This window comes from Dama dama, chromosome 14 (genome assembly GCF_033118175.1).
Source record: "Dama dama isolate Ldn47 chromosome 14, ASM3311817v1, whole genome shotgun sequence".
In the NCBI taxonomy this organism is placed as follows: Eukaryota; Metazoa; Chordata; class Mammalia; order Artiodactyla; family Cervidae; genus Dama; species Dama dama.
This window is the reverse complement of record NC_083694.1, coordinates 47,319,060-47,345,089: the sequence shown is the minus strand read 5'-3', so window position 1 is coordinate 47,345,089 and position 26,030 is coordinate 47,319,060. Positions and strand designations below refer to the sequence as shown.

Here is a 26,030-nt window from a genome sequence, read left to right as displayed (position 1 = left end):
CAGTGCCCTGGCTGGGAGGCGTGGCTGGGCTGGGGGACGGGCCTGGGCGTCCTCTGTTTCTCTGCTTCTCCGTGGCTCTGTGCCCACTCTGCCTGGGGGCCATCCAGCCCACAGCTGCTGCGCGGCCTCCCCACAGGGCCTGGGTGGGTATAGGGTGGGGGCAGGACAGGCTCGTCAGTACACAAGGACCCCTCCTTCGGAGCTGCCCGCCCCCCCCCGCCCCCGCCCCAGCACGGCAGGAGTTTCCTCTCTTCCCCCCAGGTAGGCCAGGTTCCATCTGGTGACTTTTCAGGAAAGTGCCCCCCCTCCAGTGCCGCTGTGAGCTGCTCCCTGCCCCTCCAGCCACTCCCAGTGGCTCCCCGGGACCCATCCTGACGTGTGCTGGCCCACATGGCCTCACAGCCTTGCCCAGTGATGCCACGAGGGGACTTGGGAGCCCTCAGTACATGGCACTGGGGTGCGTTTGGGGGCTGGAGATCATGAACACTGCTAGCGGAGTCCTCTCCCGAAATCTGTGGAATGGGATGAGTGCCGCTATAGCCGGGCAGGGGACCTGGGGCTGGCACTGTCCCTGGCTGGTGCAAGGCGACTCTGGTTCTGCTGTGTGGGCAGAGGAAGGTTGAATGTTGGAAACGGTGGTGCTCAGATGGCTCCAGGACAGTGTGGGGGCACACTGTGTGGTAAGGGGCTTCTCCAGGGTGCAGGTGCAGGGCGCCGGACACCCCCTGCCCCAGAAAGTGTCCTGTCCACCGTGCCCACTGCCACAGGAGGCTGTGGGACAGCTGTGGACAGCTTTGATCCCCGTGTGTGTTTCAGCTCCGCTTTCTGTTGGTTGGTGGACAGAAAGATTCCGCAGGCCCTCCTGGGACTGATCCTGGCGGGAACTTGGGCCACCGGCTGCAGAGGGAGCAGGGTGGTAGGGAGGCTGCTGCTGTCCCCGGCCAGAGCAGGAGCACCAAGGGCCTCTGGGCAGGTGGAAGGGACAAGCTCAGCCCGACTGGCCTGCTGGATGGGGCAAGGCTGGCCGTCAGTCTGTCCCCATCCTCTAGAACACTCTTGATCCCCAGCTTCCTGAGATCCAGTGCGCAGGCTAGCAGAGGGCTGGTAGTCAGAAGCAGCCCGAGATGGCAGAGCAGAGCCTGGCCGCTCACCCCTGCCCCCACTGACCCTCCTCACTGCCCAGCTGGGTGAGACACCCGGGCCAGGCCCCCAGCCACCAAAGGCTCCTCTTTCTGCTGGAGGACCAAGCTGCCTGCCTGCGGGAGGGGCCCTGCGGGAGGAAAAGGGCACAGCCTGGTGACAGTGTCTCCCTCCCCGGCAGCTGCCCCCGCCACCAGCCCTCAGCCCTACCCCAGGACTGTCGGGGGCCAGGCCCAGGCCTTGCTGACCTGGTGAAGTGACCCTTCAACTCCACTGCCTGGTGTGGACCCCTCGGGCCAGCCTGGGCTCTGTGCCCCCAGGCCTTGGGCACAGCTTCCCCGAGGTCTTGCCTGGGAGGGTGGACTTGAAGGCGCCAGCTCACACTGCCTGGTAAAATAAAAATAGTTGGGGAGGAGGCTCCCAGACGTGCGGGGGGATGCGCTGCTTCTAGACGTTTAAATAATCTCCGCCATATGTGAGTGGGCCCGTCCCTCCCTCCTGGAGGCGCCGGCCAGGGGCTGAGGCCCCGTGGGCGCTGGAGCCCAGCACACTGGCCCTGTCCTCCTTCCCCTTCTCCAGCCAAGCACTGTCTGAGCGCCCACTGCATGCTGAGCTGGGCCCTCCATGCAGTATGGGGAGAGGGCGGAGGGCTGAGGACCCAGTGGGGGCCTGCAGTGGGGGCAGGGCCAGAGCAGCCTTGGGCCCATGTGTCCCACTGTCGCTGACCACTCTGAGCAGAGTGGATGCAGGAATGGCCTGTTCAAAGGTTCTTCAGGAAAGTGCAGAAGCCTCAGAGGAGGGAGGGGCTGGAGGCAGGCGAGCAGGAGGGGAGATGCAGGTTTGCCCCTGAAAGGCGAGTGGACAAGGCAGATGCCCCGTGTGGAGAGCCCGGGCGCCGCAAGAGTCCGTGTGCATGCATGCGTGTGTGTGTGTGTGCGTGTGTGTGTGTGTGCTCGCGCCAGGAAGACTGTGGGTGTAATTTGTGGGTTTTGTTGGAAGATTAAATTGATTTTCCTGTCTTCCCAAGGGGGAGGTGGAGGTGCTGGCTGCCGTGTTAGGACAAGATCGATCTTGGCCATAAAAACAAAATTAAGCCAGAGCCGCCCAGCTTCTGACCAGACCGTGAGGGCACTCCCTCCTCAAAGCAGCGGCCGCTCGTGTCCCGTGGCCGCCGTCCTCCTCAAGGCTTGGGGAAGGAAGGAGGGGAGGGCTGGGGGCCGCCTTCTGACAGTCGGCGGAACAGAGGCGGGGGCAAGGTGAGGTGCCTGAGGCCTCCACTTCCTGGCAGGTGCCATAGCCAGGCGTCCCGGCCAGCAGTCCTGCCGTGGGGCAGCAGCTGAGGCGGGGTGGGCCCCTGGGGCCTCTCTTCCGGGGGTTGCTGTGGGATCGAGGGCACTGTGCTCTCTCCCTGCCTCAGGAGGTGCCCGCCCCCCTGTCTGCTGTGTCCGCTGACCAGGGTCCCCCAGGGCTGCAGCTGGGGGAGTTGGCGCTGCCTCAGGAGGCTGAGCCTTAGAAGGTTGGACGGCTGGGCCAGACGCTGGCTCTGTGTCACCTCCTGGAGCTGGCTTGGTGGCCTGGGCCCTGTGCCCACCCACACTCGGGTGCCAAGTCCCAGCCAGTGCAGGGGCAGAGCAGGACAGGCTTGGGCTTCCTTGCCCGGAGGTGGGGATTGCAGAGGTGAATACACAGTCCCATCAGTAGCTGCAAGGTGGATGAGGAGCCTTGAAAGAGTCCCCGGGGTCACAGGACAGAGGACTCCAAACCCTGGAGGGGGTTTCTCAGGTCCTGAGCCCCAAGTGTAACTCTGATGGAGTGAAGGGTGGGATTGGCTCAGGTGACTGTGTGGATGTGGGTTCCCAGATGGTGTTGCCAGCCTGGCGCCCTTGGTGGGGGGTGGTGAGAAGCAGGGGACCCAGGCCTCCTGGTTTGGGGGACTGAGCCACTTGGGCTTGGGGCCTGTCGTGGGTTCAAGCCCAGCTTGGCAATTACCTGGGGCATAGCTTTTGCACCTAGTGTCCTCAGGTGCACCATGGGGGTGATGCAGCGCTCCTGGGTGGAGGCTCCCCTCAGGGTCCTGCAGCCTTGCACAGTGGCTGCAGTCCTGTGCCCACCTGTCTCATGGAGCGTCAGGGGTGGTGTGGGTCCCCTGGGCGGTAGAGGAGCCCTGGCTGCAGAGCCCAAAGTGAAGCTGGATTAGCCCGACCTCATCTGCCTGGTCAGTGCAGGATTACAGCTTGGGGTAGCCATGACGACGCAGGGAGTCTGGGACTCAGAAGTTGTGCCCTCTCCCAGAGGCCCTGCCCAAGAAGATGGGGACCCAAGGCCCCCAGGTGGTGGTAGTAGGAGACCCTTGATCAGCTGAGAGCCCAAGGGCGTGACCTGAGCGGGGAGCCTTGGACGGGGTGGAAGGGGAGGACACCCCCAGACTGGAGCCAGTGAGGTTCCCCATTGAGCCAATGAGGACCCCAGCGGGTGTTCCAGGCTGCCTGGTTTCCGGCGCCCTCTGTCCCGGTCTCCGTGGCCCAGGTCTGGCCCTGACCGTCTGTGCTGGGGAGGGAAGGCTGACGCACCGCCCAGGAGCTGTGGGGTTTATGGCAATGAGGACTCAGGGGTGCCGGCCCAGCACTGTCGCTGTCCCTGCGGGCCTGGGTGGGGACACAGGGTGGCTGGGGCTTATGGGCCAGGGGCAAGAGGAACGTGAGGTCCTCCCTGGGGTCAGCTGCTGTGACTCAGTGGGGTTCTGCCCTTCAGCCTGTGCCCCGTTGTCTGCCAGGCTGGCCTGCCCTGGAAGCTCCAGACACCCGGCGGTCCCTGGCCCACAAGAGGAGGGTGTGCTCTCTGCTTCACCTCTCCTGCTGCCCCAGAGCTGCCCACAGAGCAGTTGGCTCCTTCTGGGCTTGGCTGTGCCCAGCCACTCTTGTCTGGGCCTTGGCTGGGTGGCCTTGACTGGGCCTTGTGTCCGGTCAGCGGGCAGAGGCTGGTCCTTCCTGGGCCCAGCCCTCCTCCTTCAGGACCGATCAGTTGTAAGCCAGGCAGCCAACCCTGCTGGCTGGGGCAGGGCCTCCTGCATGGGAAGGGTGGGGGACACTGCCTCTGAGGGCCTGAGAGTGTGCTCCAGTGATGGTCCTGTGAGGATCGTCACCCCAGGCCTCACAGCTGTGTTCTCTGGGTCCCCAGGGAGACCACCCATCTGTCCTGCCTGTCCTTACTCAGCCGGTTGTAGGGGCTGGTGACTTGGGGCCTCGGACGACACTGCCAGTCCCTGCCGGTCCCCAGCTGGGAGTTCCCTTGGCCTAAATCCTCTGGCCAGCTGGGCCGGATCCAGGCTTGGATTAGCGCAGGGGATTGGACAGAGGGTAGGCGGGGCGGGCAGCAGTGCTGCGGCTCTTCCACCTCCAGACCCTGCGTTGCAGCTTCTCCCAGGACCCCTCCGTGGCCCTGGAAGGGGGGCGGACTGGCACAGGGGCCATCAGAGACAGCGGGTGACAGTCAGGCCAATGCCAGAGGTGCCTGGGAGCAGCCCTGCGGGGGAGCTAGAGGCCAGCGAAGAGGGAAAGAAGAAGCCGTGGAGAGAAGGGGGCCCTGTGGAGCCCCGGGGCTGCCCGCCACTACCTGACCCACTGCCTAGGTAGGGTGGGGGGCACTGGTCCTCCCTGGCCTCTGTGAACCCACCCAGGCCATCATCGGGGCATGTCCGTCCCCTGGCCGCTTACTCCCAGCCGGACCAAGGGAACCGTGGCCTGCCTGGCAGAGGCCCTCCTCTGGGTCGGCGGAAGCGTGGCTGTGTCCCCGCAGTGGCAGCTTGGTCCACTAGGTAAGGGGGCTGGCCTGCCCGCTTGGTCGTCTGGGGCGGGGACTGGTTTGCTCCTCCCTCCCAGAGCCCTGCCCAGCCCCAGGGTCACTGGAATCAGGAGGGTGGGGCTGCTCCTTGGGGTGTGAAAAGCCTGGGAGCTCCCACCACCCCCCATGCAAACCTGTAACCTCCCAACCCTTCGGTTTCCCCCTGAGGGTCTTGGGACTCTGAGAGCATCCCCCGGTCTGCCTCTCTGACCCCCCCACCTCAGGGTCTGGAGACTGAACCCCAGGCGGGCAGTGGGGAAGGAAGGGGTGGGGGAATCAGGGGCAAGGAGGGGCCAGGGGCATGGTGCTGGTGGATGTGCTGGCCGGACACTCTCTGAGGGGGTTCCTGGTACTTTGGGGTCAGTGGCACCTTCAGCCCCAGTGGGGCAAGGCCAGCATGTTGGGGTCAGAGGTGTCGGCCTGGGAGGCTGGCAGAGTGGGTGCTCTTGACTGTGGTGAGACTCCGGGGAGGATGGGATGGTAGTGTCTGTCCCAGAGGGGCTGGCCTGGCTCAGTTGTTCTAGGCCCCTGGACTGTCCCTGTCCTCACCCCCAGCCTCCTCCCTCCACCTGCTACTATGTCCCCACGGCCATGCCATCCCCTCACCTCCTGGTGTCTCAGCGGAGCCCACCACCCTGTGCCCCCGTCCCTGCTGTGTGCCCCCGCCCACCCCCCGCAGCCCACCATGCCTGCAGCTCAAGAACAGAGGTTGGCTTCCTCTGAGAAGCTCCCACTGCTTTGCCCCTTGGGGCTGGCACTGCTACAGGCCTCCACACCACCTAAGGGCCCCTCATCAGGGGATCCTGTGGGTTAATGACTTGGTGCTTCCCCAGAGGGCACCTCCTGGTCCTAGGCCTTCCATAAGCAGCTGTGAAGGGCCCAAAGGGGGCCTGGGACTGTCCTGTCCCTGGGACTTCAGGAGCCCGCTACCTCTCCAGCCCTGGGGGCCACTGTCCTGGCCAGTATCCCCTCCCCTGGGACATGGGAGATGTGCAGGCTGCAGACAGGAGGCTGAATGGATGGAGGAGGGAGGGGTTGGGGGGCAGTTAGGCCCTGTGAGGGAGGTGAGGGCTAAGCACCTTCTGGGACTTGTGCCCTTGGGTGCACCCTGGGCCTCATGGATCCTGGCTGGGCAGAGCTGGTCCAAACTCTGTGTGGACTCTGGCCACTGAGCAGGGTCTCAGATTGGATCTGTGGCCTGGGCCAGCACCTGGGGTCACAGGCAGCCCTGGAAGGGTCTGAGTTTGGTGCCCTGAGGGTGGGGGGTAGTCTCTGCACCCCGTGAGCACTTGGGGGTGCACCTGAGGCTGCGATGAGCAGGAGGCTGCCACAGCACTCACCGGTGCTCCGTCTGTCTGTCTGTGTCGGTCTGTCTGTGTGGCGGCTTGGCGGGCCTCCAGTGGAGCGATGTATGAGCGCCATGCAGGCGGGGACGCAGATGGTGAAGCTCCGGGGCAGCTCCAAGGGCCTGGTCCGCTTCTACTTCCTGGACGAGCATCGCTCCTGCATCCGCTGGCGGCCCTCACGCAAGAATGAGAAGGCCAAGAGTGAGTAGGGTGGTCCTGGGCGGGAGGTGGGGAGGGCAGGAGACCCTCCTCATGCAAGAATGAGAAGGCCAAGAGTGAGTGGGGCAGTCCTGGGGCAGGGGTGGGGGCAGGAGACCCTCCCAGAGCAGCCAACGGGCAGTGGGAGGGGCAGCAAGACCCTGAGCCCTGAAAGTCCCCAGGCCTGAAACACGGGCTCAGCTGGCCTTGGAGAGCTGCGGTGGCATCTAGATGCAGTTGGGGAGGGAGGGCCCCGGCCTTGCTGTCCACCCAGCAGATCCTCTGGGACTCTGTGGAGACTGGGTGGCACTCATGCCCAGTCCTGCGCCGGATGCTGGGAGGGGCTAAGAGGCAAAAAGACCTTTAGTCTGGCCCCCTGGGCACCCTGAGGACAGGACCCGGTGCCCAGGGCTGGCCCAGGCAGCCTGGGGTGTGAGCAGCTGGCAGGGGCATGGAGGCTGCAGGGCTGTCTGGATGGGTCAGGCGGGTAATGAGCTGTGAGGATTTGCGCAGGGACCATGCTGGGGGTCCTGGGAGTCAGGGAGGGACATGTGAGCCCTTTCAGGTGACAGAGGGGACTTTGCTGCCCCTCCTCTGGCTCTGGCAGCTGGAGAGATGCAGACGTGCCAGGGCAGGGCCTGAGCCCAGTGGTTGCTACGGGAGCTGCTGCCACCACGGGGCCCAGGAGAGACACACCGTGGAGCCCCCTGGGAGGGCATCTTGGAGGAAGGGGCTGGGACTGCTCTGTGGGCCCTGGGGAGGTAGAGTCGCCATGAGCCGTGCAGGCAGGAGCCCCTATGCTCCATTGGGAGGTGCTGTTCCTGTGCTGGGCTTGCTGTGGGAACTTAGCCCACGTGATTCTGGTCTTTGCGTGTGAGGTGGTGACATCACCTTATGGTGGGATAACTTCACATCGTGCTGAGTGATGAGGACACCGGATGGCAAATAGAGGGGAGAGGTGGACGGGGTCATGCTGGCCCCTCTGGGGAGGGGGTGGTAGGTCGAGGCCAGCAGGCTTAGGATGGGGGACACCAGCTGACTCTGCCTTGGAGAGGTCCCTGGGAGAGAGGAACGGGGTGAGAGGCAGCTGTTTCCTGACTGTCAGCATCCTCTAATCTGGGGGCCCCAAACCCCTGCCTCCTCGCCAAGGACATGTGAGCCACAGGGAGCTGGATGGAGAAGCAGGCAGGACAGGCCCCCTTCAGGCAGGGGGTGCAGGGGAAGCGGGAGCCCCTGAGGAGGGGGCAGTAGGGGCAGCGGACAGAGGAGTGAGGCCACCCTTCACAGTGTGAGGGGGGAGGCCCACCATTACTGCACCAGACACGGTAATGCCCACAGTGGTGCCAAGCCCGCCTCTGGGAGCAGGCACCGGGCGCTGGGGGTAGAGGCAGCAGGGTCCAGGCGGAGGGTACGATGCTAGGGGTCCCTGGTTATGCCGACTTCAGGGCACCTGCTCCCAGAGGGGCTGCTGGCTACCTGTGCCCTGGTATCTGTGAAAGGACCCTGCCGAATGCACAGGAACAGACCCTAAGGATGACCTCTGAACTCATCTCTTCCTGAGGATTCAGTCTCTGAACACAGGCTCCACGGAGCTCCAGGCGCTGTGGCCAGTAATGAAATTCTTCCTGCAGCCTGATCTGGCGCACGCGAAGCGGGACCCCACCACCCCCGGCCCCCACCTGCTGGCGCCAGAGTTTATCACAGAGGTCGCTGCAGGCTCTCGGCCGTGCTGGCCAGCAATTGCCTTCCCAGGATGAGAGGCAACTGGCCGGAGCTTGACAGATGGAATTGGCTTGTCTGGTTCTCCTCACTCTGGACGCAGAGGACAGACCCAGGGTGGCTGACCGGGGGAAGGCAGCCCTTCTCTTGGGGAGATTGGACCTCTTTCATGGCCAGAGGGAAGGCAGGCAAGGCAGACCCCAGAGTCAGAGAGGAGGGGGAAGAGGTGAGCTCACCAGCTCCAGCATATCTGTGGTTTTTCCTTCTCCCCAAGGGTGGCAAAGATTTCCCTGATGCTGGGAAAGATTGAGGGCAGGAGGCGAAGAGGGCAGCAGAGGATGAGATGGTTGGGTGATATCACTGACTCAATGGACATGAGTTTGAGCAAACTCCAGGAGATAGTGAAGGACAAGGAAGCCTGGGGTGCTGCAGTCCATGGGGTTGCAAAGAGTCAGACACAACCGAGTGACAGAACAGCAACACCAAGGGCCCCTTGAAATGTCCCCTCCCCTAGCTTCAGACAAGAGGGAAACCCTGGGGAGGGCCATGACCATGCTGCACCCCCCGACCTCTGCAGTCTCCATCGACTCCATCCAGGAGGTAAGCGAGGGGCGGCAGTCGGAGATCTTCCAGCGCTACCCTGACGGCAGCTTTGACCCTAACTGCTGCTTCAGCATCTACCATGGCAGCCACCGGGAGTCGCTGGACCTGGTCTCACCCAGTGGCGACGAGGCACGCACCTGGGTCACGGGCCTGCGCTACCTCATGGCCGGCATCAGCGATGAGGACAGCCTGGCCCGCCGCCAGCGCACCCGGGACCAATATCCTCGCGTGCAGCGGGCGGGAGGGCCCCAGGACGCACCCTTGCTGTCCACCTCAGTGGGCTTCCCGCCCCAGCTGGCTCATGTGTTTGGGGGAAGAGGCACTGGGGTGGGGTACTTCATGCCTTCCTGCCCGGGAATGGGAAGGGAGGGGAGGTATGGCTGGCCCTGCTGGACCCACGTTGGTCCCTAACTTGGCCCCAAAGTGGCTGAAGCAGACATTTGACGAAGCCGACAAGAATGGGGATGGCAGCTTGAGCATCGGCGAGGTTCTGCAGCTGCTGCACAAGCTGAACGTGAACCTGCCCCGGCAGAGGGTGAAACAGATGTTCAAGGTAAGCCCAGACCCAGGTGTGTGTCGGGAGCAGCCCCACCCTGTCTGAGCTGCAGAGGGTCCTGGCCGGTGCCGTCTGAGCTGAAGCAAATAGCGAGGTAGCAGCTGGTCTGGACCTTTGCGGGGCGGTCAGTCAGATACCCCAAGTTGCTGCCTCTGGCTGTGCTGGTTCCCTGAAGCAGCCCCCGGGGCCTCCCCTGGCCGATGGACTGGGCACGTGGCGGGTGCCTGGTCGGCAAAGGAAACCACTCACAGGGCCTGTACCCTCATCCCACCCCGCCCCACGACTCCCCAGCCCCGATGGCAGGCAGAAGCCCTGCCTTGCAGCAGCAGCGCTGGTCACCCGCCGCCTCCCCTGTGGTCCGCTGCCACTGCTGTTAGCAGTTTTGAAAATGCATCCTCAGCTGAGTGGCTGCCTTTATTGTCTGTAATGAGTTTCTCTCTTTCCGGAACCCCTGCTGTGATGGAAGAGGAAGCCAGGCCTTGTCAGCGGGTCCTGGTTCTGGGCGGGGCTGGGCCAGCAAAGCCTGCCCTCACTCAGGACTTGATGTCTCACTGCTGGCTGCCGGGGAAAGGGTTCTGTGAGCTTGAACGAGGTGCCATGCCCCAACACACATGCAACACATGCACACGCACACAGACACACAAACACAGAGAGACACACATGTGCACACACACACACACACAAACACACATGCATGCACACACACACATGCACACACACAGCCAGCTGCCCCTCCAGGCACAAGCCCTGGCGGCTCCCTCCTGGGCTCCTTTGATGGACAGGAGGTCATGTTCAGCTGGAGTGAGGGGAGCTGGCCAGCTCAGAGTGTGTGGGTCTGTGTAAATAGCAGGGGTGGGACAGGGGCTTGGTGAGTTGGATGATCTCAGATGCTGGTTGAGGACTGGGGGTCTCACATGGTCCATCCTGAAGGCCCAATGGGGACAGAGCCTGCCTGGGCAGTTAGGAACCGGCAGGTGGCTAAGGTTTGCAGAGCCATACCCCCACCCCATTCTCTGCCTGCTCTGCCTCAGGACAGCTCGGGTGTCTGCAGTCCCTTCCAGAACATGAGGCTGTGCCAGGGGCCAGGCAACAGGGCTCAGATCGGCCTCAGAGGCAGGATGAGAGATGAGTGCCCCTCATGGAGTGGGCACAGGCTCCTGGCACCTTAAGGTCAAGTCCTGGTTTGAAAATGTCCCTGCTGGGAGCTCCAGGGAGCCCACACCCCCGGCTCCTCTGGGCACAAGAGGGGCCCATACAGAGCCCCCTGAGCAGCCCCAGGCCAGGTGGTGTCTGGGCACTGTCCAGACCACTTTGAGAAGGACCTGGAGAGGTGGACTGGCAAGAGAGAAGGACCGGTAGGGATCTGGAGAGAGTCCAATGGGGGCTGTCACCAGGAGTGCTGACCTTAGACCCTGGGCAGCTCTGCCCCCAGTGGTGGTTGTCCCCCGTGTCCCCTGAGCACCTGGGCCTCCTGGCCCATCTGCGTGGGGCCCTACATGGGCACTCGGGGGCCCAGGGAAAGAGGGCTGACCTCCAGCCAGGCAGAGCCACACTGATAATTAACATCAATTTTATTGTCAAGAAATCTCAATGTTGTTTCTACTGCCTGGAACTTCCCTAATCAAAGGATAGATCTGTGTGGTGGGTAAAGAGAGGCTTGAGCATAATTTCATTAAGTCTAAAATAACAGTGGAATGTGGGCGAGGCCAGTGTGGCCCCTGGGCCTCCTGCATGATGAGCACCCTGGGCGGCCCCAGGCCTGGCTCAGCAGCGCGGCTCCGGCCAGCGTGTGCTTTCAGCCATGGCAGTTTCCCTTTGTGGAGAAGAGAGTGGCCATAGGACCACATCGGGAGGCATTCTTCGGGCCCAGGGGTCGGGGCCAGAGGGCCTCATCATCCCAAAGGGTTTTCAGTCATGCCGTGAGTGTGCTGCCCAGCTCAGAGCCCACAGAGAGGCCAGGTGACCCTGTGGGTGGACGCTCAGCCGATGGGCATTCCTGCCAGCTCCAGCCTCGGTCCCAGGAAGTGCTCCCAGTCTGGCTCTGTCCCCAAGAGGCCCTTTGAACAGGGTGTGTCCTGCCAGCTCTGGACGCAGGGCCGCCCTCAAACCAGGCAGACATGGGGTCTTCACTGGCATCTGCTGGCCTCAGTACTGGTGACTCTGGGCTTGGTCCTGTTCCAGCCTTGGCGTGGGCACCCCATCTGGATGCCTGGTTCTGGAAGGAGACAGGCTTACTGGGCGCCCACCTTGGTGCCAGGCCACAGGGTCGGGAGAGGCAGGGCCAGACTTCCCGAGAGCCCCGCTCTCTCTGGGTCCGGGGACTTGGGGGTGTCTGTAGCCCCCTGGCTTGTGGGTGATTCTCCTTATTCAGAGGGGCCTGCTTCCAGCCATCCCAGATAGTGTGGCCACAGGAGGAAAGACGTGCAGACTGCGTGCAGGGCTGGCGAGCACTGCTGTCCATGGTGCTGAACCTGGTGTCGGTTTTTGCCAGGCAGTCACCTCCCCCCACATCCCCACCCCTACCCCGGCCGATGGGCCAAGGACCTGACCTCAGCACTCAGGGCCTGACTGCCCCATAGCACCTCTGGCATCCTCTGGGCAGCCTAGACTTCGTTACTGAGTACCCTTGTCCTCTGAGTCTGCCCCTGGCCTTGACTCTTGGTGTCCCCAGAGTCTGACATCTCAGTGCATGCTTCCTGAGCTAGTGGATTCATGAAGGAGCCTGTGGTGTCATTAGCAGCCCAGTGGGCTTGCCTGGGGCGGGGGTTCCTGTGGGTATCATGTGAGCTGTTCTCTGAAAAAAGTGAGGACAGTGGCTGAGATCAGGGGCCTGTCATTGCTGCTATAGAGGCTGAAGTCGGGGATTCCTGCATGCCCAGCAGTCCTGTGCTTTTCCAATCGATGGGCGACCAACTGTGATTACAGATCACAACTCAGTATGGGCACTGGGTGGGTGTTGTTGGCTGCAGGTGGGAAGACATTGCCGGATTCAGGTGCAGGTTGACTTTGGAAGGCTAGAGAAGGAGCCAGTGGGGTGAGATCTGTGTTAATGGATCATGTGGTGGCTTCTTGGTGGGAGAGGCAGAGTGAGGATGCTGCTGTAGGGCTTGGGGAGCGTGATGAGCCCCTCAGGAGCCTGTGATACAGGCAGTGGTGTTAGGAGGGGGAAAGGTGATTCTTGACTCAGGGTTGTCTGAGGAGTGGGGGGCTTGAAGACCTCTTCTCGGTCAAGGCCCAGGATGGGACATGAGGGGACGCAGAGGTGCTGCATTACAGGAGGCGGACACAGATGACCACCAGGGGACACTCGGCTTTGAGGAGTTCTGTGCCTTCTACAAGATGATGTCCACACGCCGGGACCTCTACCTGCTCATGCTCACCTACAGCAACCACAAGGACCACCTGGACACTGCTGACCTGCTACGCTTCCTAGAGGTGGAGCAGAAGGTGAGGGCACCCCAGCAGGAGCGAGGCTCCTGGTCGAGGTGGCCTCCCCTCAGCTTCCCTGGGCATTTGAGCCTGTCCACAGTGTGGGAGAAGGGTGGGCACCAGCCTGGTGTTTGAGGCCCATGTACTGGACCTGCCTAGGCTCTCATCAGCCACCCCGCCGCCAAGCAGGTGGGGAAGGAGGGCAGCTCAGCTCTGACCGTGCCCCAGCCCAGAGCTTGACCACAGTCCCGACTTTAGCATTGAGCATCTCCTGGCCTAGGATCCATGACCCAGCCTTCCCACCTGGGCTCACACCCCCAGGGTTCTGCGCCCATTGCCAACTCATTCAAACATTTGTCCAGCAGACATGTGGGTGCCTGTGGGGGCCAGCTGAGTATGCCTGCCCACTGTCCTAGACCCTGGGCAGCTCCATCCCTCCAAGGGGCATTGCCTAACTAAAGCTCAGGGACCTGAAACTCAGGGGTCTTCGTGGAGGCCAGGTGCTGCCCGCTCTGGTGGACGGAGGCTGGAAGTCCATGGAGGGGGAGGGGAAGGTCAGCATCCTCTGAGGAGACAGCACTCACCAAGGGGGTGGGGGATAGGGGTGCTCAGACACAGACTGCATAGACACTGCCCCCAGGCTGGTGGAAGAAGGCCATGGGGACCAAGGTCCAGGCCTGTAACTTCCCGGGACCCTTGCAGAGCTACTTTTAGGGTAACCTTCAGGCCCCAGCTGCCTTGCCCTTCTGGGGTCAGACTTCCTGACCCCAGAACTGCTCAGGGCTCTCATCCCACCTGCCTCATGTGCAGTGTCGGCTCATGGTGATGCGCTGGGGGTGACCGCCACTGGGAAGGGCTAGGGGCTGGGTGTTGGGAACCAGGAGAGGCTGTGGACTCATCCTGGGTCTGGGTGGTGGTCACCTTGGACCTCTTGCCAGTGTCCTGACCTGGGGAGCTGCCCCCCGCACTGTGCTCCTGGGTCCCCTCCCCCACCACTACCATCACGCAGTTTGCTGAGGCCTCCCTCCGGTCCTGCTGATGGGGACACGAGTTTGCCCAGGCAGGAGAGGTGGGTACCAGGCTGGCTGTGGGTAGCGTTGGCATGAGGCTGAGGGGCAACTGTCCCAACAGCTGGCATACCTGGGGTGGAAGAAGGGAATGCGGCCCAGTGTGGGAAGGGCAGCACTGACCCCTTGCTCCCTGACCTTTGCCCTAAGCTTTCCACAACTCTCCCTACAGTCTGGGACCCAAATCAGCTGGGTGGTTTGGCCTCCTGGGTCTGCAGCTCTGACCCCATCTGTCCACTCCACTATCCATACCTGCCCTAGATTCCTGGGGCTGTCCAGGAAGCCCTGCTGGTGGGCCTGTCTCCAAGAGCTGGGGGTTCCTGGGGCTGCACTGTGGGGCCCTAAGAATCGCTCAGCCTCTGACATGGGGCCACCTGGGCTCTGCTGTTGTGTGCAACTTTCTTGAGAGGGACTTGGGCAGATGGCAGGAGGGGCCAGGTGAGCCCCCTCCGCTCCTCCAAGATGGGACATGATCCTGGCCCTCCTGTGCCTTCTTATACCGGGCCTCACTCCTGCTAGCGCACCCTGGGGGTCCTGAGACCCCCAGAATGGCGTCAGCTGGGGATGGCCCAGCTGATGAGGCCAAAGACCCTCCCCCTGTCAGGGATCCTCAACCAGCACCAGCTCTTCCAAAGACAGGGGACCCTCTATCTTCTGCTGGCCATCGAGTCCCAAGTCTTGTGACACTAGGGGTGGCCAGTGAGCCTCCTGGTGGGGTGAGCACACTACAAGGAGCAGAGTCTCAGCCACGCCATGTCGGCCCCTGGGCGATGCAGCGGTCAGAGGTGGGGTGGGAGGGTTGGCCGTGGTGGAGGAGGACGAGGGGCTGCCTGAGGCCAGCTTGGTCTCAAGCCCCTGCTCTGGCCTAGATGACGGGCGTGACCCTTGAGAGCTGCCGCGACATCATTGAGCAGTTTGAACCCTGCCCAGAGAACAAGAGTAAAGGGGCAATGGGCATTGATGGTGAGTGGGTGCCACCCTGGCTGTGCTGCCAGGCCAGTGGGGTGCCAAGGGGGCCACATGCCTTGAGGGTGGGTGGTCTCGAGATGAGCCCAGTGCGGGACTGGCACACGGGGTCTAAACCCCTTGTTGCCCCCCCACGCTCCTCCCCACAGGCTTCACCAACTACACGCGGAGCCCCGCTGGTGACATCTTCAACCCGGAGCACCACTGCGTGCACCAGGACATGACACAGCCGCTGAGCCACTACTTCATCACCTCGTCTCACAACACCTACCTCGTGGGCGACCAGCTCATGTCCCAGTCGAGGGCGGATATGTACGCCTGGGTCCTGCAGGCCGGCTGCCGCTGCGTGGAGGGTAAGTGCTGGGCTCTGGGACCCTGCACCCCCGCTCAGCCCTGGGGGCCGGGCCTTGGCTGTGGGCTGGCCTCTCCGAGGAGCCCTGTGTCTGGCAGGTGCTGGCATAGGTCTCTCTTGCTGTTAACTGCGGAGCAAGAAGACTGCTTCCAGTTGGAGCCCATGGGCTGTGGGTCCCTGGGCCTTGGTGGTCCAGTCCCTGGAACCCACTGAGGTCTGCCTGCCTGCAGTGGACTGCTGGGACGGGCCTGATGGGGAGCCCATCGTGCACCACGGCTACACGCTGACCTCCAAGATCCTCTTCAAAGACGTCATTGAGACCATCAACAAGTACGCCTTCATCAAGAATGAGTGAGTGACTGGGACTGGGGGGCTGGCCCCCGGGGGGGAGGAGGGGGAGGGAATCAAGGGGTTCTTCCTGCCCTCCCCCATGTCCTTTCTGGGGAGCAGGGGTTGCAGTGGCCGTGGGGCTGGTTTCGGGCTTTCTTGTTGAGGATGAGGGGCAGGGAAGGGGTGGAGGAGGGGAGAGGTGGTGCGTGCAAGAGCAGCACGGGCTGGGAGGGGCGTGTGTGTCAGCAACCCCGCCCCCACACACTTGGTGGCAACACCAGGTGTCAGACGCCTCCAACAGTGGCTCTAGCACTGACTGTCCTTAAGAAGCTACTCGGCGTCCAGACTCACTTTGCTGTCACTCAGCTGTGGCTATAGACACTATTGAACAAAATCCAGTTTAGTGTCTGAAAATAGAAGACTGCCTCCCCACACTGTTGGTTACCCCAAATCAGCTAGGCTCACAGGCGAGGGAAGAGCTAATTGAATGAAGAGGAGAAGGAGGCTGACTTAAGAACTAGAAACAGAGGGGTTTCTCTGGGAGGACCTGGCCCAGGCTCTGTCTCGGAAGTGGGTGGGCATGAGGGCCCTCTGCAGAACAGCCTGGCCTCTGGAACTGTAGGTGCAGGGGCATCCTGGTTAGTGGGGCTGGGACACACAGGTCTCCTGAATCTGCCAAAGAGCCAGGGGCCTGCTGGGGTCTCAGGACGGGGACCTCACCTCCCATGCCAGCATCATGTTTACAGGCACTTGGTTCTCGCCTGAGAACTGAGGAGAGAAGCACCTTTGCCCCAGGCCCGGCCTCCCTGCATCACAGGATTCACCCGCCTCTTGCTCTAGTTTGTGACTTCTAGGTTGGGGTCACTTACATTTTCTAAAAGGATTATGTTGCCTTTTGGCAAAAATCCAAGTAACTGTGCACATGACTGAAAAGAATAAATCAAACAACTGAAGAGCCTATTACAAAAATGCCCACACTGCTCTCCTTACCTGCACCATGCAGGTCATAGCTGTGCCAGACTGCATCTCCCTCCTTATTGGGCCAACACTGGGCCCCAGGGCCACACACCGGACAGCGTCTCCAGGATCTCAGTGAATGGGAATCTTTCTCACAGTCTGTCCGTTGCTCCACATTCCACCTCAGTTCTTTTGACCCCATTTCATGATTTGCTTGAATGTTTCCTTTTGTTTTTCCTGGAGTTTCTAATTGCCTTTGATTTTTTTCTTGTGGGGAGAAGTACATGCCTTCTTTACCTACCCTCAAGGTCTCCTGGTTCCTATCCTCCACACTCAGTTGCTTTAAAAAATTTTTATTTATTTATTTCTTTTTGGCTGCACTGGGTGGATTCTCGTATTGCAGTGCACAGGTTCCAGGGCACTCAGGCTTCAGTAGTTGTGGCCTGTGGGCTTAGTTGCCCCAAGGCTTGTGGAATCTTCCCAGACCAGAGATTGAACCCATATCCTCTGCATTGGCAGGTGGAGTTTTAACTGCTGGGCCACAGGGAAAAGTCCTCACCCTCCCAGAGTGGCTGGCAGCCACATCTCTCCTGGGCTCCTGTGAAGACCCCCCCTTCCTCATACAGTGCTGCAGGTGACCTGTGGTCCTACATGGTGGGACCTGGCCTTCCCCCAGCCTCATCCTGCTCCTTCCATCTTGGGGCCACAGGTACCCAGTGATTCTGTCCATCGAGAACCACTGCAGTGTCATCCAGCAGAAGAAGATGGCCCAGTATCTGACCGACATTCTTGGGGACAAGCTGGACCTGTCATCAGTGAGCAGCGAGGATGCCACCATGCTGCCCTCTCCCCAGGTGCTCAAGGGCAAGATCCTGGTGAAGGTGAGACCCTGCCTGCCCTTCCTGGCGCCAGCATCCTGCTGAGCCTCTGACCTCCGACCTCTGACCCAGGGTCAGGGCAGGGTAGGGCCCCGCTCCAGACTGGCTGGGGTTCCACACCATCTGTGATAGATTTGAGGGGTCAGGACAAGACCTGCCCCTTCCCTGGCCTCCGTCTCCCCAGGGAGGTCCATCAACCTTGGGCCCTCGGCATGCACATCAGGGCATGTCCCTCCTGTGATGCTGCTGCAGGGCTGGCCCTGCCCCTGGCCCGAGAGCCACAAACAAGCTTGGGAAAGGCACCCACCCTTAGCTGCTGCTCCTGTGGGTACTGGCTTCCTAGCACTTCCCACAGGGCCCCTCTCATGGCCCACCTGCTCCCCCAGGGCAAGAAGCTCCCAGCCAACATCAGCGAGGATGCTGAGGAGGGCGAGGTGTCTGATGAGGACAGCGCAGATGAGATCGATGAGGACTGCAAGCTCCTCAATGGGGATGTGAGTGAGGAGGGGGGACCTTCTTCCCAGATGGGGGAGCCACAGCCCTGAAGGGCCAGCTCATGGCCTGGTTGTGGGATGGAGGCAGCAGGGACAGAGGGGCATGGGGCAGCTTGAGGGTAAGTTGCACATCTGCCAGGCTGCTGGGCATGCAGTCGGCCTGGGCCACAGGAGGCCCCCCCTGCCCAGCCACCCCCCCCACAGGATACAAACCCCGAGTTCCCAGTGAGTGACTGTCACCTCTTTTCCCAGCATCATGAGACTGGGGCAGTGCTGAGAGGCTGAGGAGTCAGCACCAGCCTCAAGCAGCAGAGGAATGGGCCATGGGGAGGTGGCCTTGGGGAGGTGGGGGGGCCTCTAATTAGCATCCTCCCTTTTCTGGGCGCTGCTGAGGTATTATTTCTCCCTGAGGGGCCATCGGATGAGAAAGCAATTGTGTGGAGCTCTCGGCCCTGCTGGCTAATTGTTTTAGAAAGCCCTGAGGCAGTGGATTCTTCCCGCTCTGGGTGGGCCTGCACATTTCCCTGCCTGGCCCGAGGCGACGGTAAACCCTACATCTGCACTGGCCCCTTTGCACCAACTGTACCCTGGGTGTGGGGGTGCCCAGATACCCTGCCACACTGGGGCTGCTCCCCACCCCCATTCATCTCCTCCAGACACAAGGCGGCTAGTGGTCAGTTTCCGATCTTGAGCTGCCCCGAGCGCATAGTGGCAGCTGGGTGCCCGTGATTCGCCTGCGGGTCCCACAGCAGCGTGGTGCAGCTGAAGGAGGCGGGTGTTGGAATCAGATGGGCCTGAGCCTGCTGGCACCATCTGGGGCCCCAGGACAAATTGCATACCTGCTGTGCACCCCGGGGGGAGCAGGGTGGGGGTGAGGACCAGCACCGTGATGCAGGAGTGAGCCTGACAGTGGCACTTGACAGTGCCAGTGCAGGAGTGGCACTTGACAGTGCCAAGTGTGAGAGGAGCGGAGGGGTGGCGCTGACCCTGCCGAGACCCCGGACGCTGTCCACACTGCTGCCCGCAGGCTGGGGATGAAGGCCAATGAGCTGGCTGTCTGCCTCTCGCAGGCCTCCACCAACCGGAAACGTGTGGAAAACATTGCCAAGAGGAAACTGGATTCCCTAATGAAGGAGTCCAAGATTCGGGACTGCGAGGACCCCAGCGACTTCACCGTGTCCACGCTGCCCCCACCTGGCAAACTTGGGCACAAGGCAGAGGCCAAAAAGGTGAGAGCCCAGAGGCCATGAGGGGACTTGCCTGCAGCTGGGAGAGGGGCTGGCACGTGAGGTCTCTGCACACCTGCATACACACCTGCACACACACCTGCACACATACACCTGCACACATACCTGCACACACACACCTACATACACCTGCACACTCACCTGCACACACACACACCTACATACACCTGCACACTCACCTGCACACTCACACCTACATACACCTGCACACTCACCTGCACACTCACACCTACATACACCTGCACACTCACCTGCACACACACACCTACATACACCTGCACACACACCTGCACACATACACCTGCACACTCACCTGCACACACACACCTACATACACCTGCACACTCATACCTGCACACACACACACCTACATCTGCACACACACACACCCATGCGCACATACACTGCCCCTGGTGCATATATCCACCTCGCGTCCTCCAGGAGCTCACACCTGGCTCTTCGGAGTCTCTTCTTGAGACACCTGCAGCCATCAGTGTCACAAGGCAGATGACCACGGTGGGGCCTCCCCATGCGTATGGCTGACAGTTTGTCCCCAGAGGTCTGTGGGCAACTCCTCTAGCCTCCACCCTCCCCACCTGTGGGCAGGAGTGGATGGCAGCCCCCGAGGCACCTCCAGCTCCTCCCAGAAGAGGACTTGGGCATGGCCTCGGGGGGTCTGGTGGTGACTGGGAGGGGCTCAGAGCGTTGAGTCTTGGCAGCTGTCCAGCTGCCTCCTGCCCAGAGGCCCCCAGCCTCACAGGGAAGCGCAGCTGAGCTCTGGGAAGTACCTTCGCAGGGAGAACAGTGTGGGGGCTGTCAGGGCAGACATAAAGCCTGGGGCCCAGGCTGGGCTGGCCAGGGCCAGCAGCTGTGGTGCCATCTGGCGGGACTGGCCAACATTGGAGGGGGGTCACATCAGCAGAGTGGTCTGGGGGGAAACCCGTGGGGGCTGTGATGGGCAAGGTGGCTGGCCCTAGGGCTAGGAGGGTGCCAGTTGGTCTTGCAGACCCCATTTTTCGAGATAAGATACATCCGGCTCTGTGTGCTGGTGGGAGGGGCTGACATGGCCCTGCTGCCCACACATCCCCACCACCGAGGACGGAGAGGCGTGCTGTCTCCCTGCCAAGCTGGGGTGCCAGGGGAGGGGTTGGGTGACAGCGGATTCCGGCCCTGGCCACAGCACTTCTTCAGGATGCCGGGCCAGCACGCACCTCTCTGCTCTGTGCCCAGATTCAGGGGGACTGCTATGCTGGGTGACCATGGGGTTTCAGGCGAGGGTTAAAGAGCCAAGAAGTGTGTCAGCCTTGCTGGCTGCAAACACTGTGAACACAGATTCCCACACCTCTGCCAGCTCATAGGTTTCCTGAGCACCTCCGTTACCCAGGGTCTGTAGCTTGGGCTTTGCCAGCGCCCTCCATGTAGCCTGCCAGCCGGTGGGAGACAGGACTCCCCAGTGGGGTGGAGGAGGGGACCGGGGTCAGAAGAGCAGCAGAATTGGTGGTGGTGGGGCGACTCCCGGGAGCCTCCTGACACTGCAGGCAGTGTCTCCAGCCAGGTGCCCCTTCTCTAGCACGTGAGCAGAGAAGGCATCTGGGGGAGTGGGCCTGTGGCTGTCCCCACCCCTCTTTGCTGGGCCTGAGGGTCTCCTATTCCTCGCTCCAGCTCCAGGCTCCCTGCTTGGTGACCAGAACCCAGACCTGAAGGGCTCTGCTCATCCGCTGGTTGAGGCCAGCGGACTGAGGGAGGAGTATGTGCAGGGGCGCCCCCCAGGGGTGTGTGTACAAGCTCACACGCAGGGTGTGTACGTCTGGCTGAAGCCCCTCCCTGACAGGGAACATCGGCTTCAAAACCAGCTCCTGCCATGGTGTGGTAGGCACACCCTGAACAAACCTGGGAGGGTTGTGGGGGCATCTGTGGAAGGGGCTGGGGGGGGGCAGTTGGTGGTGGCTGCAGCGAGTGGCCTCAGGGACTGGGCACTCCAGGGGTGTAACTGAGCTTCAGCATGGGCTTCCCTAGATGTCTCAGCAGGTAAAGAATCTGCCGGCAATGCAGGAGACCTGGGTTCGATCCCTGGGTTGAAAAGATCCCCTGGAGAAGGGAATGGCTACCCACTCCGATATTCTGGCCTGGAGAATTCCATGGACTGTATAGTCCATGTTGTCACAAAGAGTCAGACACCACAGAGTGACTTTCACTTTCATGGATGACAGCTTTGGGCTTCAATGACAGATGACAGAGGTGGACAGGCCACAGTGCTGCCAGGACTGGGCCCCCGCCTGGTGAAGGGGTCAGGGGCTGGGAAGGGAGCTGCCCACATGTGTGTTCTGTAAATGGTGGTGAGGAGGCTCGGTCCTGTGGCTTCAGGAGTCTCGCTGCGGCCCCGAGTGCAAGCAGTGGATGGCTACAGCCCTGGGGACTGTCTAAGGAGGTAATACCTCTGCCGCTGTGAGAAGCAGGTCAGGGCTCCTGAGCTTGGGATCCTTGAACGAGGATTACATAAGCAGGCACTCCACGGAATATTCCAGACACACTGATGGTATTCATTATGCAATCACCATCCATGGGGAAGAATCAGAACTGGGCACTTGGTGAGTTTAGAGCGGGACATTGTGGGGAGCTGATTTGGCCAGGCCCCTGCTCCTGGCAACCACCTCTTTGTACCCCATGTGGGTGGCGACTGTGCCTCCTGAGGGCCTGGGACAGCGGCCAGCCCAAGGTCCAGCTACCCCCTTCCTCCAGGCCCCTCTCAGCTCCTCCTCTTCCAGGAAGGAGCCACTGGGAGGAGCTGCATGCCCATGCCCCTGGCCTGGTCGGAGGCTGGGCTCACTTGGCCCCCTGTTTGTCTCTGCCTCCAGTTCGAGGAGGACGTGGAGATCAGGGAGGAGGCCGGAACCAGCCGTCGGAACAGCCGGCTCCTCGTGGGCAGCTTCTCCAAGCGCAAGGTCTGCCGGGCTCCCAGGCAGGGAGCCTGCCCCTATGTCCCCCAGCCAGAGGGGGGGTGGGGGCTTCTCCAGCCCTGAGGGCCCCCGGGATTCCTGGCTGCCTTCTCGGGCTACAGGTGCCAAGTGTGGAGCCTTGGTCAGGGCTGGATGAAGCAGGTGTCTCGATGGCCCTCCCTCGGTCGACAGTGGCCAATGCCCAGAGCTCAGGTCCTCCGGGGCCCAGGTTGAGCAGGGCACTGCAGAGGAGGGGCAGGCCCAGCTGCAGCATGGGTGCCAGGACCCCAGGTCAGCAGGTCCTTCTTTCCCCCAGCCTGAGGCTCCACCCATCTTGACTCTGCCCTCCTTCTGCACAGAAAAAGAGCAGCAAACTGAAGAAGGCGGCCAGTGTGGAGGAGGGGGACGAGGACCTGGACTCGCAAGGCAGCCAGAGCCGGGGGTCAGTGCCCACCTCCATCCTCCGCCCTTGAAGAGATGGCTGCATGCAAAGTGCTGAGGCCGTTGTTTCGGCAACAGCAGGCATCAGCTGTGCAGGCTCAGAGGGGGCATGGAGGTCCGAGGCAGGGACCCCGGGGTGCAGGGCCGGCAGCTCCTTAGGACTGGTCAGGGTCGGTGCTCTTCCGTAGGTTCAGCACCTGCCCCCTCCCCCAGCGTCTCCTCTCAGTGCATCCATGTGTGACCCGAGCCCTGGAATACTCGGGCACAGTGGGTGCCTGATGGACGCTCCCCAGAACTTCAAGGGGTGGAGTGCGACCCAGGTCCTGACCCCAACAACCCCCTTCCTCAGGGCTGCCCGGCAGAAGAAGACTATGAAGCTGTCTCGGGCCCTCTCGGACCTGGTCAAGTACACCAAGTCTGTGGGCACCCACGACGTGGAGACGGAGGGTGAGGGGCCGCTACAAGTGGGGCCCTGGGAGGAGCGGGGGCCATTGGGATGGGAGCATGGGGACAGGGCAAGGCCCTGAGGGCCCTCGGGGGCTGGGCCATTGGGGCGGGGCCGTGGGGGTTGAGCCATTGGGGGCAGGGCCCGGGGGCGTGGCCATGGATGTGGGCGGTGCCATAGAGGGGCGGGGTCATTGGGAACAGGGCCCGGGGAGGGGCAGGGCCACTGGGGCGGAGTCCAGAGGGGGTTGCTCCCAGACCCGGTGCCCTAACGGTGCCCCTTCGGCCCACAGTGGCGTCCAGTTGGCAGGTGTCCTCGTTCAGCGAGACCAAGGCTCAGCAGATCCTGCAGCAGAAGCCGGCGCAGTACTTGCGCTTCAACCAGCACCAGCTCTCGCGCATCTACCCCTCCTCCTACCGCGTGGACTCCAGCAACTACAACCCGCAGCCCTTCTGGAACGCCGGCTGCCAGATGGGTGGGTGCCTGGGCCCTGGGGCAGCAAAGGCGGCTGGGGCGGCGAGGGCGATGTGGCCGGATTCCGCAGTCGCTCTGCTTAGCTCTCTCGCCCTTGACTCTGGAGAATCTTGGAGGTATCCAGTCATCCTCACCAGGATGGCACTGGTGGGGGCCCTGAGGGCGGGGCCTTAGGACTCCAGGGTAAGGTGGTGAGAGACCCAGTCTGCCCGAGCTCTGCCCCTGCGCCGGGGCAGCTGTTTCGGCTCTAAGAAAGTCCTGCGAGGTCGCACGGCCCTGGTTGTGCCCAGTGTGACCCTGGCAGACTTGGGCTCACCGGCAGTGCAGAGGTGGCATGCGTGCACCTGGCGCTGACCCGGCCATCTCGCGTCCTTCCTGGCAGTCGCCCTGAACTACCAGTCGGAGGGGCGGATGCTGCAGCTGAACCGGGCCAAGTTCAGCGCCAACGGCAGCTGCGGCTACGTGCTCAAGCCTCAGTGCATGTGCCAGGGTGAGAACACGGCCCCGGAACCCCCACCATGCCAGGATCTGGAGCCCCTCCCCAGCCCGCCCCTACACGAAGGTCCCCGGGTGAGGAGCCCTTGAGCGAGGTCTGGCTGGGCACTTGCTCCTCCTTCTCAGACACCTCAGCTTCTCCCGTATGTGCTGAAAGCAACCTGTGGGTCTTTTCCTGCTGTCATCCTGGGCCCCATCCCTGGGCACCCAGTCCCCCATCCAGAGGCAGTGTGGCCTTGCACCCACGCTGAGCCCCTGTGGTTCACCCGTGGAGGAAACGAGCTGGGCCCACATCACGGGGTGGTCACAGAGGTGACCGGCCCCTCGACACCCCTGCACTGGAGCATTGCCTCCCCTCTCTGTCCTGCACCTGGGACTCCCGTCCGGTTGATGGGGGAGAGGTGGGAGTGGGTACCCTGGGGCTGCCCCAGTGAGCCAGTCAGGGGCTCACCCTGCCTTCTCATCCTCTTGCCCCGGCCCCCCATAGGCATCTTCAACCCTAACTCCGAGGACCCCCTGCCTGGGCAGCTCAAGAAGCAGCTGGTGCTGCGGATCATCAGTGGTCAGCAGCTGCCCAAGCCGCGGGACTCGATGCTGGGGGACCGAGGGGAGGTAGGCAGGAGGGCCTGGGTAGGCGGGAGGGCCTGGCTGTTGGCCTGGCCTGTGGTGCTACCCTGCCCTGTGTACCAGATCATCGACCCCTTCGTGGAGGTGGAGGTCATCGGGCTCCCGGTGGACTGCAACAAGGAGCAGACCCGAGTGGTGGACGACAATGGTGAGCATGTGGGCGGGTGGGGGTGCAGGAGGGGCGTGGGCACCCAGAGGCCAGCCTGTGCCCCCAGGCCCCATCACAGCTCCTGTGCTGGTGATGTTGGTCTGACCAGGTAGGGAAGGGCAAGGGCTGCAGCCTGTAACTCACATAACTGCCCAGGCTGCCCCCTTGGTGGGGAGCCCAGTGACAGCCACCTGGCCTTCCAGTGTTGCTTCTCTGTGTCAGTGGCCAGCCTAGGAGAAGCTGCTGGGAGAGGGTGTGGGCCCAGGTAGCCTCCGGGTTGGAGCTGTGACGGGGACAGGCCTGCCTGAGAGGTGGGGATGGGACAAAGGTGACAGACACCTCCTCCTGGTGGTCTCCAGGATTCAACCCCATGTGGGAGGAGACCCTGGTGTTCACGGTGCACATGCCTGAGATAGCGCTCGTACGCTTCCTCGTCTGGGACCACGACCCCATTGGGCGTGACTTCATCGGCCAAAGGACGCTGGCCTTCAGCAGCATGATGCCAGGTGCGCAGGAGTCCTGTGAGGGTGGGGGAGGGCAGAGCCTGGGGCCAGTGCCCCTACAGTGTGTCCCCTGAGGGCCAGCAGAGGGCTCTAGGATGGGGCGAGTTGGCTCCTGCCTCTCCTGGGCCTGGGGACACTGCGGGCGCTGAGGAGGAGGGTTCAAGGCCATAGCACTGTGTGGCTGGATGGGGGAGGCGAGCTCTAACCACAGAGCCCCTCAGCTCCCAGAGGAGAAAAAGATCCTTGCAGCTGAGGCGATCCTGTCCTGGGAGGCTTCCTGGAGGAAGCAGAGTCCCCAGGACCCAGCTCGTAGGTTGTAATCAGGGCCTCGGGACCTTTAAGTAGAGTGTGGCGCTGGGGTGAGCATGCCCCCTGCTGTTTCAGGCTATCGGCACGTGTACCTGGAGGGGATGGAAGAGGCCTCTATCTTTGTCCACGTGGCCGTCAGTGACATCAGTGGTAAGGTGAGTGCCACCTACAAGGTCACTTGTTGTAAGGGGCACACCAGCCCCACCCCACCCCTTCCATCCCTGTCCTTGGTGGATATCTTGATGGGCCTGTGTCTCCATCCAGGCAGGGGTTGGTGGGGCCCCTGATGAACCTCTGCCAGCCCTGCCTCCATGTCTGCCAGGATGTGGGAGCCATGGTCCTTCTCAGGCACCCTTGGTCCCTCCTGTCTCCCCTGAGCCCCCCTCTACTGCTTGGGGCCCCCGGTTCTGTGTCCATTGTTGAAGGCACCTGCCTGGCTTTGCCTCCTGTGTCCCCCTCATCCCAGCACATTTACCCCAGGAGAGGGTCTGCTCCCACTTCCCCAGTGTGCAGAGCCCAGGGGTCCCCGG

At 62.3% G+C, this 26,030-nt stretch overlaps 1 protein-coding gene across 1 annotated transcript in view; it reads left to right on the top strand.

Moving 5' to 3' along the window:
* PLCH2 (phospholipase C eta 2) overlaps positions 1–26,030 on the top strand; it is a 48,730-nt gene that overhangs the window by 17,463 nt on the left and 5,237 nt on the right. Inside the window, exons 2-20 of the mRNA XM_061160554.1 lie at positions 6,381–6,527; positions 8,821–9,074; positions 9,271–9,399; positions 12,679–12,849; positions 14,768–14,861; positions 15,014–15,217; positions 15,447–15,567; positions 17,213–17,384; positions 17,768–17,875; positions 18,946–19,104; positions 21,978–22,064; positions 22,418–22,500; positions 22,849–22,946; positions 23,237–23,419; positions 23,801–23,908; positions 24,401–24,525; positions 24,604–24,688; positions 25,048–25,194; positions 25,576–25,655. Coding sequence (XP_061016537.1) covers positions 6,392–6,527; positions 8,821–9,074; positions 9,271–9,399; positions 12,679–12,849; positions 14,768–14,861; positions 15,014–15,217; positions 15,447–15,567; positions 17,213–17,384; positions 17,768–17,875; positions 18,946–19,104; positions 21,978–22,064; positions 22,418–22,500; positions 22,849–22,946; positions 23,237–23,419; positions 23,801–23,908; positions 24,401–24,525; positions 24,604–24,688; positions 25,048–25,194; positions 25,576–25,655 — 2,544 coding nt within the window. The 5' untranslated portion in view covers positions 6,381–6,391. The remainder of the gene's footprint in view (positions 1–6,380; positions 6,528–8,820; positions 9,075–9,270; positions 9,400–12,678; positions 12,850–14,767; positions 14,862–15,013; positions 15,218–15,446; positions 15,568–17,212; positions 17,385–17,767; positions 17,876–18,945; positions 19,105–21,977; positions 22,065–22,417; positions 22,501–22,848; positions 22,947–23,236; positions 23,420–23,800; positions 23,909–24,400; positions 24,526–24,603; positions 24,689–25,047; positions 25,195–25,575; positions 25,656–26,030) is intronic.